Below are 13,419 nucleotides of genomic sequence, written 5' to 3'. Positions count from 1 at the left end.
GTTCGTTCTAAAACAAGGGGTGGCTATTCAAATGAACCGTTCGCTAATTGCGGTCTGTTCACGCCTCTAAGTCTGAACAAGCGAGCAAAACTTGCGGTTGTAATTTTGAAAAATACGCCCCCTTGCCACTCGCAGCATACGTCATGTCCGCTATTTATTAGATTAATTGAGTACATCGAACAGCGTATGAACTGCTCGCTATTCTTGTGGCTGTTTTTTTCAACCGCTATTTTGCGAGCAGTTCTGAGTTAAAAAAAACCAAGTGACGTGGTCAATGACGCTGCTGGATTAATTATGCACTCCCTTAAAACGCCCGTTTTGACCTTTAAGCACGCCTGCGTTCGAATTCCACACCCCCGTTTTCAAGCACCTTCTCCTGTTACCACCCACATACGCCTCCTTCTGTCACTCAAAATAGCAGGCATTCGCTATATAGCGAACAAACGATTTTCAGCCGCACTGACTGGTTCGCGCATGCGTATTAAAATCCGTACGCATGCGCAGATGTGCGAACATCGGTCAGAACGAACGAGCGGCCGCTTACGAGCGGCTCTGAATCAGGGCCTAAGACCTGATGACAGATGCACAGATCAGTAAAGGAGCACCGGCTTATCCAGACTGATTTGTATTTAATGGTGGTATAACTGTATAAATGCCCAAGGCTTGAGATATATATATATAGAAATGAGCCGCACTTATCCTGTGGTACCTTATGTATGGGTGCTGCTATAGAGAGGGAGGAACACACTCTTATCCCCAATAGAAATAAATGTATTAGAATATATGTCTCAAAGCGCAAACCAATACACTGTAATCTCTCTCTCTCTACTGTATATATATTAAAGTCCCAGATTTAGGGCCTGGACGCTGCTGTGACTGCTCCAGGGCCGTAACTATGGGCGTGTAGGTGTGCCACTGTACAGAGTCCTGTGGGTGGCACCGTTGCTGCCCCACGGTCCTCGCATTTGGCGCACCCGACAGGCACACTGCGATCTGTACAGCATCCTGAGGATGCTCTAGGCAGTGCTGTTCTTCTTATTGGCGCTAGCAGCCCCGCCCCCTCCGCAAGATATCATGACTTCTTGCGCTCAGGGGGGCATGGCCAGTACAGGGCGCAAGTCAGCCTGTTACGGCACTGGTCTGCTTTAGCATCTTTTTCGGGAGCGGCCTCCCCTTGTCTATTACCATGCGCCAGAATGTGCAGGCTATGAGACGCCCACTTTCATTGCCCCTGCACGCAGTAACACCGCCGGGGGTTCTGGACAGTCCATTATCGGTGCACCATCGAATACTTGCACCAGCCCTATGGCCTCTGTGGCTGCAGCCCTGCATCTGAGAACGCAGCCACTTTCACTGACTCTCAATCCCATAGCACGCCCGCAAGACAGTTTTTTGCGTTCACTTTAGGCCACCTCCCAGTCACCACCCAGGATCGCCCACAGCTGTGTCTCGCCATAACTGATACCATCGGCCCCATATGGAACAGCGCATTTGTGCGTACACTCAGCGTAACACATGCACCGTTGGGGTTTTCAGAATTGTTTGTGCATGCACAATGCAAATAACTGCGTGATCATCCGCATTAGCATGCAGTTAGCGTGCACCTCTCAGTCAGACCCTAGTAGTGTTCAGGCCTGAGGAAGTGGATAGTAGAGCTGATATAAGACCTTACTTATGAGTAGGTGGCTGTTACTGGGCAGCAGCGAGACATTTACTTGTAGGATTAGTTTGTCATGGGTGTGCTGACGGAACTGAGGGTTATTTAGAGGAGACCCTGGACTCGAACCTCCCATTACACGGAGACGACACGGACCCATTTTCGAGGCCTACAAATGGCTTGGGGGAATAGCCAGAGACAATGCAGGACCCATTCTGCACATGCTCACACCCCCAACAACTGGGGTAGTACACAAACCATCGGGTTTACGTACTACTCTGAATCAGGGCTAATTTGTATCAAATGGATAATTTGGGAATCTAATTACCCCCCTCCCCAATGTTATATTTGTATCATTACCTCCATTGGGTTGTCTCCTAAATTACTGTGCTGTGTGCGACATGTATGTGTAATCCTGGATCTGCATTGCGCAAACAAGTTTGCAGGTCTGTGTTTGCACAACTAAAATTATATTTCAGCCATCACTGGGTAAGATTTCTTCAAGACAAAATATCCAACAGCAAATACCTGGAGAGCTGTATCCCTGACTTGCTGAAACCTGCACTGATCGTCCGATTTTCTACCGTTTTGTTGGTCAACATGTGATCTAAAGCAGACAGTTCTACCTTTCATACAGGGAAACCCAGACATGTCACTATTGTGCTGAATACACATATGAGGGTAATCAATTGATATTATGGCAATTGCAAGCTTAGGGCCTGATTCAGAGCCGGACACTCTGACCAGAGCGCTCGCTCTGAATCAGGGCCCTCCTCCATTAAAATGGAGCGTCCTCCTGGACACTCGTATAGCTGTGGGTCACCACCCACAGCATATATGAGCGTCCAAAAAGATGGTCGCGATGGTCTTGACCATCGCGACCATCGGACTTGCGACGGAAACCCTGCGGTAGGGTTTCCCAGCCACAAGCCCTGGAGTGATTTTGGCTCTATCAGAGCCAAAATCACTCCAACTGACATCACTAGTGATGTCAGTGGGGCCGGCTTCAGACGGTAGGCGTTCCCATGGGAACGCCTCCGTCTGGCAGGCACGCCCCCGACACGCCCACCAAAGGGGGCGTGCTGTCAGTCACCATCGACAGCACGCCCCCTTTGGTGCGAGACCCGGAGCGACAGTTTGGCTGTCGCAGTCCGGGTTTCGCGCATGCGCACGACGGAGCTCCCTCCCTCGTGCGCATGCGCAGTGGGGAGCATCGACTCACTTGCGAGCGTACTGCCGCTTGCGAGTGGGTCTAAATGACCCCCTTAATTCAGAGGTGCACGCTAACTGCTCGCGATGCTGATATTCACTCAGTTGGCCGATGTTGGAATGACTGCGCGTGAGTCCCGATGGCTATTGCAGGGAGACGCAGTGTGAGTTTGGAAGTGTATCGGTGAAAGCCGGACCGGACAAGATTACGGAACGCCGGACTGGGACAGCTCCCTGCAGCGACCTCTGCTGCTGAGGAACTGTCAGCTGTATAATGCACGTCCCCGAGTCCCCGTCCTTTCATTGCGCATTCATTATAGTGGCTCCCTGCTGGACCAGATGCCGGAACGGACCAGCTCTGTGTCCGGGGGTTGTGTAGTGACAGCCTGTCATCAGGGGGGAGGGAGAGATTACAGCCGGCTCTCTTGGACAAACAGCGCATTACAGCAGAGCTGTTCCGTTCCGGGGTCCCGGCATCTGGTCCGGCAGGGAGCCACTGTAATGATTGATCCATGCCTGTCACTGACACACCCCCCGGACGGGGACTCGGGGACGCGCATTAGATAGCTGACAGCTCCTCAGCAGCAGAGATCGCTGCAGGGAACTTTCCCAGTCCGGCGTTCCGGAATCTAGTCCGGTCCGGCTTTCACCTAATCCCAGTGTGGAAGCAACAGCCCTGGATTTCAGCGAGGTAACAGGTAGCAAAATACGTCATCGAGCACTTGGATTGCCCATTTCCCCGGTGTAGAAACTGGCTATTTCTCTCGGGAGTCCGGGTGAGCTTCCTGAAATCGGCGGATCTCACGGACATTCCGAATGAGTAGGCAAGTATGGGTTAACTTAATATACAGAGATCACTTGTGTTCTGAATGCTTTGTATTTCCTACTGACAGGAAAAGAAAGGGAGGAGCTCACACAGGGTGACAATGGGCTATATTACTCGCAGCTGCCCTCTCTGCACACTACAACCTGACTAGTGAGCTGAGAGACGGAGAGTGAGAATGAAGTGTCACTCAGACATTATGCGGGTTACACTGCTGACAGCCACCTGGGCAATGACTGTTCTCTGTAACACTAAGGAGGCTTGCCCAGGTAAGTACGTCATACAGGTATACTCAGGATAGTGCTCCCTATCCTTTTACATTATTAGGGAAACTCAATAAGGCTGAAAAAAAGAGTTAGGGGTCTATTTACTAAGCACTGTTAGGAGACAGAGTGAAAAGTGATAAGAAAGTGATAAGGTGCCAGCCAATCAGCTTCCAACTGTCATCTCACAGGCTGTGTTTGAAAAATGACAGTTGGGAGCTGATTGGCTGGCACCTTATCACTTTCTTATCACTTTTCACTCTGTCTCCTAACACTGCTTAGTAAATAGACCCCCTAGTCTTTGTGCAAGTTACTTTTTTCTGTGTCGGTAATTTGTGAATAATGCTATTATATGTAAAGGTATTTAAAATGGACTTTATGAATATAGTGATTAGCAATTAACAGCAAAAAAAAGTTACAGACGTGATCAGCATTATTGCAATTTAAAAAAAAGAGCACAAAAATGTCACTGCGAAATCACAGACTGTCTGCGATTTTTTTTTTCCAGCTGGATTTAAAGTGTCAATCACACAGGCTGGTTTAGTAATATCTGGGGCACCCTGGGTGTACACCATAAGGCCCCCCCAGAGTGTCAGACGCACGTATCGCCAAGACTGGCTTGTTCACAGAATGCTTGCACCCAGGGTTCCCCAAGATACCACTAAACCAGCCTGTGTGACCCATCTACATACACAGTACAGGTACCAACCTTATTCTCTCTCCAATTTTTACTGGTGATGTTCATAGGCAAACGCAGCGGGGTGGGGAGAGGGGGGTTCTGGTTGCTCCTTCCCAGCCCACACCATGACCACAATAGAAATAGTAATATAATAGAATATTACTAACGCTGCATGTTCTTCTCAGTATCACAAATGAAATTAGCACCACCTGTGGATCTTTTAACATGTGTCAGCCAGTGATAAATACACCTGTTAACCAACTAGGAGATCTGGAAAACATGCACTGTTAAGGGTGCAATGCTATAGACCATCAGTAGGGTTATTTAATAATACTGTACAATAATACACTATCCAGTGCATAAGGAGACCAATATGTACGTATCTGTCCAGGGCAGTGCTGGGTTCTTCTGCTGATCCACCAGACCTTCAGACTTGCTCCCATGCTCTGGAATGGTGCCCACATCTGAAATAATTACATTCAGCTCAGACAGGATGTCCCTACTGCCGCATCTAATGTCTTACTGTGATCGCTGGTCCTGTGTATGCTGGAATTATGACACACAATACACTTTGTATTATGCATATTCAAGTTGGATAAGTGCTAATTATGCCCTCTTCATGGACTGGCCACACTCATAAAATCAAGCATTTGGAAACCCCCCCTTTAGAAATCCTGTGTTTGCCACTGATCCGTCAGAATTTTACTATGTAGCCTTAAACATAAAAATGTGACTTCAGCGTTTTCCCAACAATGTATCTGTACAATTACATTTCTGATGTTGTATTTTGAGCTGCAGGAGGCTTTACATAGTCGCTTTACATGCGACTTTAATGTAGTGTATAGATAGTATGTCCGCATAAATAATGCAGCTATCATCATCAGCTGGGAACTTTACACTTAAACCGAAAAACATTAATCAGACCCATCTCTCAGTTGTGTGGTTGACTGACCTCTATCAGCATCAGGGGCCAAATGTAATAGGGTGAGAGTTTAGAAAATGGGAGAGTTTGTCAGTAATCTCTCACATTGGTCGAGTTTTATCTTCAAAATGGGAAAACATCTGGATGAGAGTTTAAATCTGGAGAGTTTTTTTGAGTCTAAAAACATGTGAATTTGCCTGTTCTCGGACTCTATTACATTGGCTGAATTTAAAAAGTGTAAAGCTGCTTACACACACAACGATTTTGTTACCAACGATTTTATGAACGATTTTCTGTCAGATTATCTGTCAGATTTTTTAAAGTGTAATGAACGATTTTTTGAACTACAAACGATTTTTGTAACTTCCCTTAATGAAAATCGTTCAGTTGGTCAGTCAGAATGAACTACAAACGGGAACGCGCATGAACGATAATCGTTCATCATTATAACTCAGAAACGGAACGATTTTTTTCAACGATTGAACGATAACGACGTAGTTTACTGCTAAACATTTCTAAACTCTCACCTATTACATTTGGCCCCAGATCTCTGTACATAAAAAACAGACAAAAATGCAATGATACATTCACTATCCTATGAGATAAGACATACGTGATTTATAACCTGTCTCTTACTCTTTATTGTATTTTACCATCTTCATCACTGGTTATAGAAGTGAAGGTTTTAGGGATTGGGGACTCAGACAAGTTGACCATCCTCAGAGGATGCCCGGGGTACCCTGGATCTAATGGCCAGAAAGGAGAAGTTGGAGCACCTGGGATAAATGGTGAGTGGGACTACAGCCCATTGTATGGTTTGATACAGTAAGATAAATGTTGTCACAGTTATTCCCAGGGTGTCAGGACACAATTGTGTATAGTTTCTAGACTGGATATACGACTAAAATTCAGGGTTAACAGGAAAAAACACTTAATATATGGTGAATATATAGACATTATAGATGAACAAAGATCACAAATACACAAACTATCTGTAAATTACTTTGGCTGTGAAACCTACCTATATCCTGGTTTTATACTGTAACATTTTAACATTGATTGGGTATAAATAAATAAATTATTATATCTATATCGGCAAGTGTGCCACAATACCACAAAGATTGGTGAGCACTATATCAATGTGATCTCTATGATTTACACAACTGTATGATATGACTGACATGCAGTATTGGGGGCTCATGCAGTACAGTATAGTGGGCTCAGGCAGTACAGTATAGTGGGCTCAGGCAGTACAGTATGGGCTCAGGCAGTACAGGTTGGGGGCTCAGGCAGTACAGTGTTGGGGGCTCAGGCAGTACAGTATTGGGGGCTCAGGCAGTACAGTATAATGGGCTCAGGCAGTACAGTATTAGGGGCTCCGGCAGTACAGTATAGGGGGCTCAGGCAGTACAGTATAGGGGGCTCTGGCAGTACAGTATAGGGGGCTCAGGCAGTACAATATTGTGGGCTCAGGCAGTACAGTATTGTGGACTCAGGCAGTACAGTATAGTGGGCTCAAGCAGTACAGTATTGTGGGCTTAAGCAGTACAGTATTGTGGGCTTAGGCAGTACAGTATTGTGGGCTCAGGCAGTACAGTATTGTGGGCTCAGGCAGTACAGTATTGTTGGCTCAGGCAGTACAGTATCAGGCAGTACAGTATAGTGGGCTCAGGCAGTACAGTATAGTGGGCTCAGGCAGTACAGTATTGTGGGCTTAGGCAGTACAGTATTGTGGGCTCAGGCAGTACAGTATCAGGCAGTACAGTATAGTGGGCTCAGGCAGTACAGTATACTGGGCTCAGGCAGTACAGTATCAGGCAGTACAGTATTGTGGGCTCAGGCAGTACAGTATTGTGGGCTCAGGCAGTACAGTATCAGGCAGTACAGTATAGTGGGCTCAGGCAGTACAGTATAGTGGGCTCAGGCAGTACAGTATTGTGGGCTTAGGCAGTACAGTATTGTGGGCTCAGGCAGTACAGTATCAGGCAGTACAGTATAGTGGGCTCAGGCAGTACAGTATAGTGGGCTCAGGCAGTACAGTATCAGGCAGTACAGTATTGTGGGCTCAGGCAGTACAGTATCAGGCAGTACAGTATAGTGGGCTCAGGCAGTACAGTATAGTGGGCTCAGGCAGTACAGTATCAGGCAGTACAGTATTGTGGGCTCAGGCAGTACAGTATAGTGGGCTCAGGCAGTACAGTATCAGGCAGTACAGTATTGTGGGCTCAGGCAGTACAGTATTGTGGGCTCAGGCAGTACAGTATTGTGGGCTCAGGCAGTACAGTATAGTGGGCTCAGGCAGTACAGTATTGTGGGCTCAGGCAGTACAGTATCAGGCAGTACAGTATAGTGGGCTCAGGCAGTACAGTATAGTGGGCTCAGGCAGTACAGTATCAGGCAGTACAGTATTGTGGGCTCAGGCAGTACAGTATAGTGGGCTCAGGCAGTACAGTATCAGGCAGTACAGTATTGTGGGCTCAGGCAGTACAGTATTGTGGGCTCAGGCAGTACAGTATTGTGGGCTCAGGCAGTACAGTATAGTGGGCTCAGGCAGTACAGTATTGTGGGCTTAGGCAGTACAGTATTAGGGGCTCAGGCAGTACAGTTCTGTAATCTTGTTGTGAGGATACAGAGAGTGCTCCCATAGCAGAACAACATGGACATCACATTAGGTTCAACTATAAAGGGTCAAGCTGGCAAACACTTGATTGTAGAAATACAAGTACACAGTAATAACAGCAGTCTGACAAACACTGTGATGGGTTGCTTATGGGATCCCGGCAGTCATAATACCGACAGTCAGAATCCCGACAGAAATTGGTGAGTAACCCTAACCCACCTTTCCCACAGCCTAACCCTCCCTTCTCACAGCATAACTCTAACCCTCCCTACAGGCTAGCCCTAACCCTCCCTCCCATATCCTAGCCCTAACCCTCCCCCACCTTTCCTGCAGCCTAACTCTATCCCCCCCTACAGCCTAGCCCTAACCCTCCCTCCCATATCCTAGCCCTAACCCTCCCCCACCTTTCCCGCAGCCTAACTCTAACCCTCCCTCCCATAGCCTAAACCTAACCCTCCCCTTAGTCTAACCCTAACCTTCCCCCTTTCTAGTTGATAACCCTAACCTAATCCTAATGCTCACCGTCAGGATGTCAGCGGTCAGAACACTGTGATAAATAGTCTCTGAGATGTAATATAAGGTGGATTGCTGGCTAATTAGCATACAGTGTGGTAAATAAATCTCTGACGGTATACAAAGTGAACAGCCGGTTGTTACACACTGTAGTAAAAGCAGGAAAACAATAGGGGGAATCCAAGCAAATAATACCTGCAAGCAAGTACTTTTTTTTTTATAAATGGAAAAAGGTGTCGGTAGTCACCCAATTGTACAAGTCGTATAGCAGCTTCCGTACTCTGCATAAGTGGGCAGATACTTGTTTTATTCAATTCTGAAATTATTTCCCTGATTTCTTCCTGTTTCTGAAATGACTGATAAGCAGGGCTATTTGTCTGGATAAATAGGTTCAGGAACTGTGGGTGGAGCTACTGGGGGTGGAGCTATAGAAAAACAATTTTATTTATATTGTGGTGAGTGGGGGTTGTCTCTCACCTGAATTACCCACATTCTGGTGGGATCAGCTCCCTCCAAGGGAGATGAAAGCCAAAGCCTGTGCAGTTTGCAGCAGTAATGGAGATTTGGAACTTCGTGTTTTCAAGGTTGCACAAGCCCAGCTGCAAGTCATTACTGAAGACAGGAAGAGTTTAAAACTTTCATTCACCCAGTGCTATGGGCACTGATGCTGAATAGCGGCCAGCGAGTAGGCCCGAGTGTGCTTAGTGCCAGGGATGGACTGAATAGCTGTGCTGGGAAGCATGGCAGGAGGTGGCTGCAATTCATGGCAGCAGACTGAACTCTAGAGACTTTGGTGCTGGGTTATTTTATTTTATGGAAAATAAAATTTGTCCCAGGACATTACTTCATAGTTAATGAGAGGCTCAGGAACTGAGCTCCTGCTGAAAAATAGCCCTGGTTATAAGAATTTAAAACTAGAGCAATAAAAGCTGCGGGTACTGCAAGAGGGTGGAATGTACTGTTTACTTGCTTTCTGTGTTGTGGGTAACTGTGTTTTACAGAATTTATATGACAGTTGTATCAGTTATCCTTGTAGGGAATGTTGCTATGGGAATTTTTATGCAGTCAGATTTACCAAGCTACGGAATGCTAAGCTAGAGGCTGGCCCCGATAGATAACGCCATGTGAAGATGGACGATAGCCTATAGGCTACTGGACTTGGGTTTCTTTTGGAGAGAGATTCTCCAGATCCCTCTCCTTCGCCCCACACTGATCCATGCACCGGCCCACGGCCACGCATGCACAGTACGTACTCAGACACCGAACCCATGCATATTTTTATCCCGCACCACTTATGTGTGGAAACCCCGCCATACCAAGCAGGGTCACTTGAAGGCTTGCCGGACTCCGGAAAGAGGATGAAATTCCCCCGGAGGCTACTACAAATTTGGCTGTTCCATGACGCAAATTGGGTCATCACACTTCCCCCACTCTCTTTGATTAAGATGAGTGAGACTTGATGACGCGAGTGTCCAGCCCACTTGATGATGGAAATAATGCCCCCAAAATAAATCTAACAACATATCCAAACACAGTCACCTTTGTTTTTTTGTTTTTACAGGACAGTCCTGATTTCTGAAATCAAATGGGGCAAGGCAGCCGTGAACAGGCCAGAATGTAAACGAATCCACTCAAACATGATTGAACTATCTGAAACCTGGACAAACATGCTTGACTTTTTAGGGGGGTATTTATCAAAGCTGGGAGAGAGATAAAAACGTCAAAAATAAATTACCAAGCAATCAGTTCCTATCATTTTTTAATCACAGCCTGCAAAATGTAAACTGGAAGCTGATTGGTTAGTACTTTATCTCTCACAATTTTATCTCTCTCCCAGCTTTTATAAATACCCCCCTCAGCCTGGCCTAGCCTAGAGGGTTTATTTTATTTTAATCAGTCAAAAATTAAAAAAAAGTTCCAATGAAGTTTAACTTTTTTTTTTTTTTTTTGGTAGCGATTTTAATGAACCCGGCTTGAGAAACTAGATGTGGCCTGTTTGGAATAAATGCTTCAAAGTTCTGTGACATCGCATTTGTAATCGTGATTCTTATACTGTGATGACCGTATGAGTCTGTTTATCTGTTTATTGTTTAGGGGGAAAAGGATTTCAAGGCATTGCAGGAAAAACTGGTCCTCCAGGTGTAAGGGGTAAGTTATATACTACTTGGGGGTGTGGTTCCATGTGATGAGAACTCACTATGCTTCCTGTACACACCTGTCCTATCACACACATTTTTACCACATTGTGATGGCTGGTTCTGCTTTTCCCACTTACTTTGTAGCTGCAGTCCCATGAGCTCCACCTGTGTAGATCTAGATCACAGGTTCTCAAACGGGATGCAGTCTTGCGGCCGCTGGTCACAATCCCGACGGCAGAATGCCGGATAGGGATTATTGATAGGCGTCGAAATACCAACGCCTATCATAATCCCGATGCCGGAATCCAGAATGTTGTTGGACTGAAAGAGGTAAGTACGGTCCGTGCGTCCTCATAGCCGAGGAGAGGGTTAGGTTTAGGGCACCCAGGGGAAATTTAGGGTTAGGCACCCCCCCCTACCCCCCGGTAGGGTCAGGGTTAGGCTAGGGGAAGGGGGGAGTTAGGATTAGGAACCTCGGGGGGAAGGTTAGGGTTAGGCACCCCAGGGGGAGGTTAGGGTTAGGCACTAAGGGAGAATGTTAGGGTTAGGCACCCCTAAAGGAAGGTTAGGTTTAGAAGGGGGAGAGGGGAGGGTTAGGTAGTTTACTCACCTCTGTCGGGATCTCCGCTGTTCGGCCTGCCGGCATCGGGATTTCGACTGCCGTTCTCTCGTTCCGGCGGTCATTCCTACCGATCCCTTTCAAACAGTGCATGTTTTCCATCTCTCCTCACAGAATCACGAGTGAAATAATTAGCTCCACCTGTGGGTTTTTGAAAAAGTGTCAGTGAGTAATGAATACACCTGTGCACCTGCTGGGTGACCTGGAAAACGTGACCTGTGTGGGGTCCTGAGCACCGAGTTTGAGAACCACTGATCTAGATGTATATACAGTATGTGCTATGTGTAATTGTTGGTTAGATACACTCTCTAGCAGATTACATCTAGCACTTAACTTTCTTACAGCTTCTTCACTTTTTGTGATTGGGCCACAAACCCAACATTATTGGGTTAGAACGGCGTTAGCTCGAATCTATGATTTTGGCAAGATGGAGATTGAGACGCTGCGAGATAGGTGTGAGACAATCGGCTAGAGGATGTAACTAGCAAACACGTAGGAGTTGTATTTGCAAAGAGGCCCTTCAAAAAAAAAAAACAATTTCCCAAAAATTCATATATTAAACTGCAGAAACTTCTGGGTTTCCTGGTTAACTTGACATATCTGACAGTTAATAGTGAATTTTATAATATTATAACAATTTAGGACATAGACTGGCGCTATGACACGCTAGCTAATAAATTCCGCCAGACATCTGGACCCACAGCAAATGTCTTTTTTAATTCAGCTGTAAATTGTATCTCTTGAATCTCCAGCACGATCAAGCACCGGAAAATAACATTATTCGTTTTCTTTTTACTCTGGGATAGGTGTTGTGGGTTCTAAGGGTGAGAATGGACAAAAAGGTAAGTTTTCGAACTATACCAATATATTCCCTACGGTCAGCGTATTCCATTTATGTATCAGTGCTGAAAGACATACAGATGTCCTCGTAAACCTAGCCTCAATTCGCCACGCGGCGCGAGCAGGGCTGCCATCATAAATGGTGGGGACTGACAAAATAGGCAGGGTCCCCCTTTCTCTTGGGGGAGGGGCAGATGTGGGCGGGGCTGTACGTAATGTGGGTGGAGCTACAACAGGGGGTGGGGCTTGGTGCGCAATCCAGTTTAAAAAAAGAAATAAAAATTGTCACCTGTTGGTGCAAACATGCTGTGAAGAGGCTTCCCCGGTCCTCGTCACTATTCTCTGCACATTCTCATATTCTCTCTGTGGATCCACCTGTAAGGGAAAGTCCTCAGGAAGGGATTCTGCTGTGACCCGGCTGTGTTAAGGAGTTAGGAAATTCAGGATATTCTGCTGCTGCTCTAGGCTAAATATTGATCTGCAGGGGCTGTGCAGGAAGGTGATCGGGACTGAAGAGAGAGTGAGCGCCTACCTCCTATCCGTGGGTCCTCCCTATTCCTGTCTGACCTGACCCTTTTGTTAGCCATGAGCTGCAGGAGAGACAGCGAAGGCTTCATTACGAATTTGGTGCCGCCCGCTAGCCATTCAGAGCTCACGGATCGGCAGCCAATCAGGAGCCGCTGCATCTGATTAGCTGCCAGTCCGCGAGCTCCGACTGGCTTGCGGACGGCACCAATTTCATAATGCAGCTGGTACGGTCTGTCTATGGCAGCCTGCCAGTGCGCCCACCTGCAACCAGCTGGCGACCTGGCACCAATCTACACTACTGCCACCAGAGCCCCCCTCTCTGTCAGGCTCGGGACTCTAGTGCCAGCAGTTCCCACTGATGGCGGCCCTGGGCGCGAGACACAGGTCACTCGAGTGGTGTAGCATAGCAACTTGGTGCAAGGAGAGTCTTACGAGACCGAGAAGGACTGTTTGGTGCGACTGCGGCAATAGTGTATGAGGACACATCTGGAGTGGAGTCACGTGCCTTTTGTCTCAAATAAACTTGCACCACCTGTAATAAAAATGCAATTACTGATTAGATTTGGGTAGCACGTGTGTTGGATGCAACCTTCTAAATTCTTAGTAGG

At 46.8% G+C, this 13,419-nt stretch overlaps 1 protein-coding gene across 1 annotated transcript in view; it reads left to right on the top strand.

Moving 5' to 3' along the window:
- The first annotated feature begins 3,850 nt into the window (after window positions 1–3,850).
- Window positions 3,851–13,419, top strand: part of LOC148506255 (ficolin-1-B-like) — a 28,218-nt gene continuing 18,649 nt past the window's right edge. Inside the window, exons 1-4 of the mRNA XM_088447039.1 lie at window positions 3,851–3,958; window positions 6,228–6,341; window positions 10,781–10,834; window positions 12,250–12,285. Of these exons, the coding sequence (XP_088303165.1) occupies window positions 3,868–3,958; window positions 6,228–6,341; window positions 10,781–10,834; window positions 12,250–12,285 (295 nt within the window). The 5' untranslated portion in view covers window positions 3,851–3,867. The remainder of the gene's footprint in view (window positions 3,959–6,227; window positions 6,342–10,780; window positions 10,835–12,249; window positions 12,286–13,419) is intronic.

This window comes from Taudactylus pleione, unplaced genomic scaffold (assembly GCF_031769625.1).
Source record: "Taudactylus pleione unplaced genomic scaffold, aTauple2 ptg000412l, whole genome shotgun sequence".
NCBI classification, from domain to species: domain Eukaryota; kingdom Metazoa; phylum Chordata; class Amphibia; order Anura; family Myobatrachidae; genus Taudactylus; species Taudactylus pleione.
Note: the sequence above shows the minus strand (reverse complement) of the source record. Positions and strands in the feature narration are given on the sequence as shown.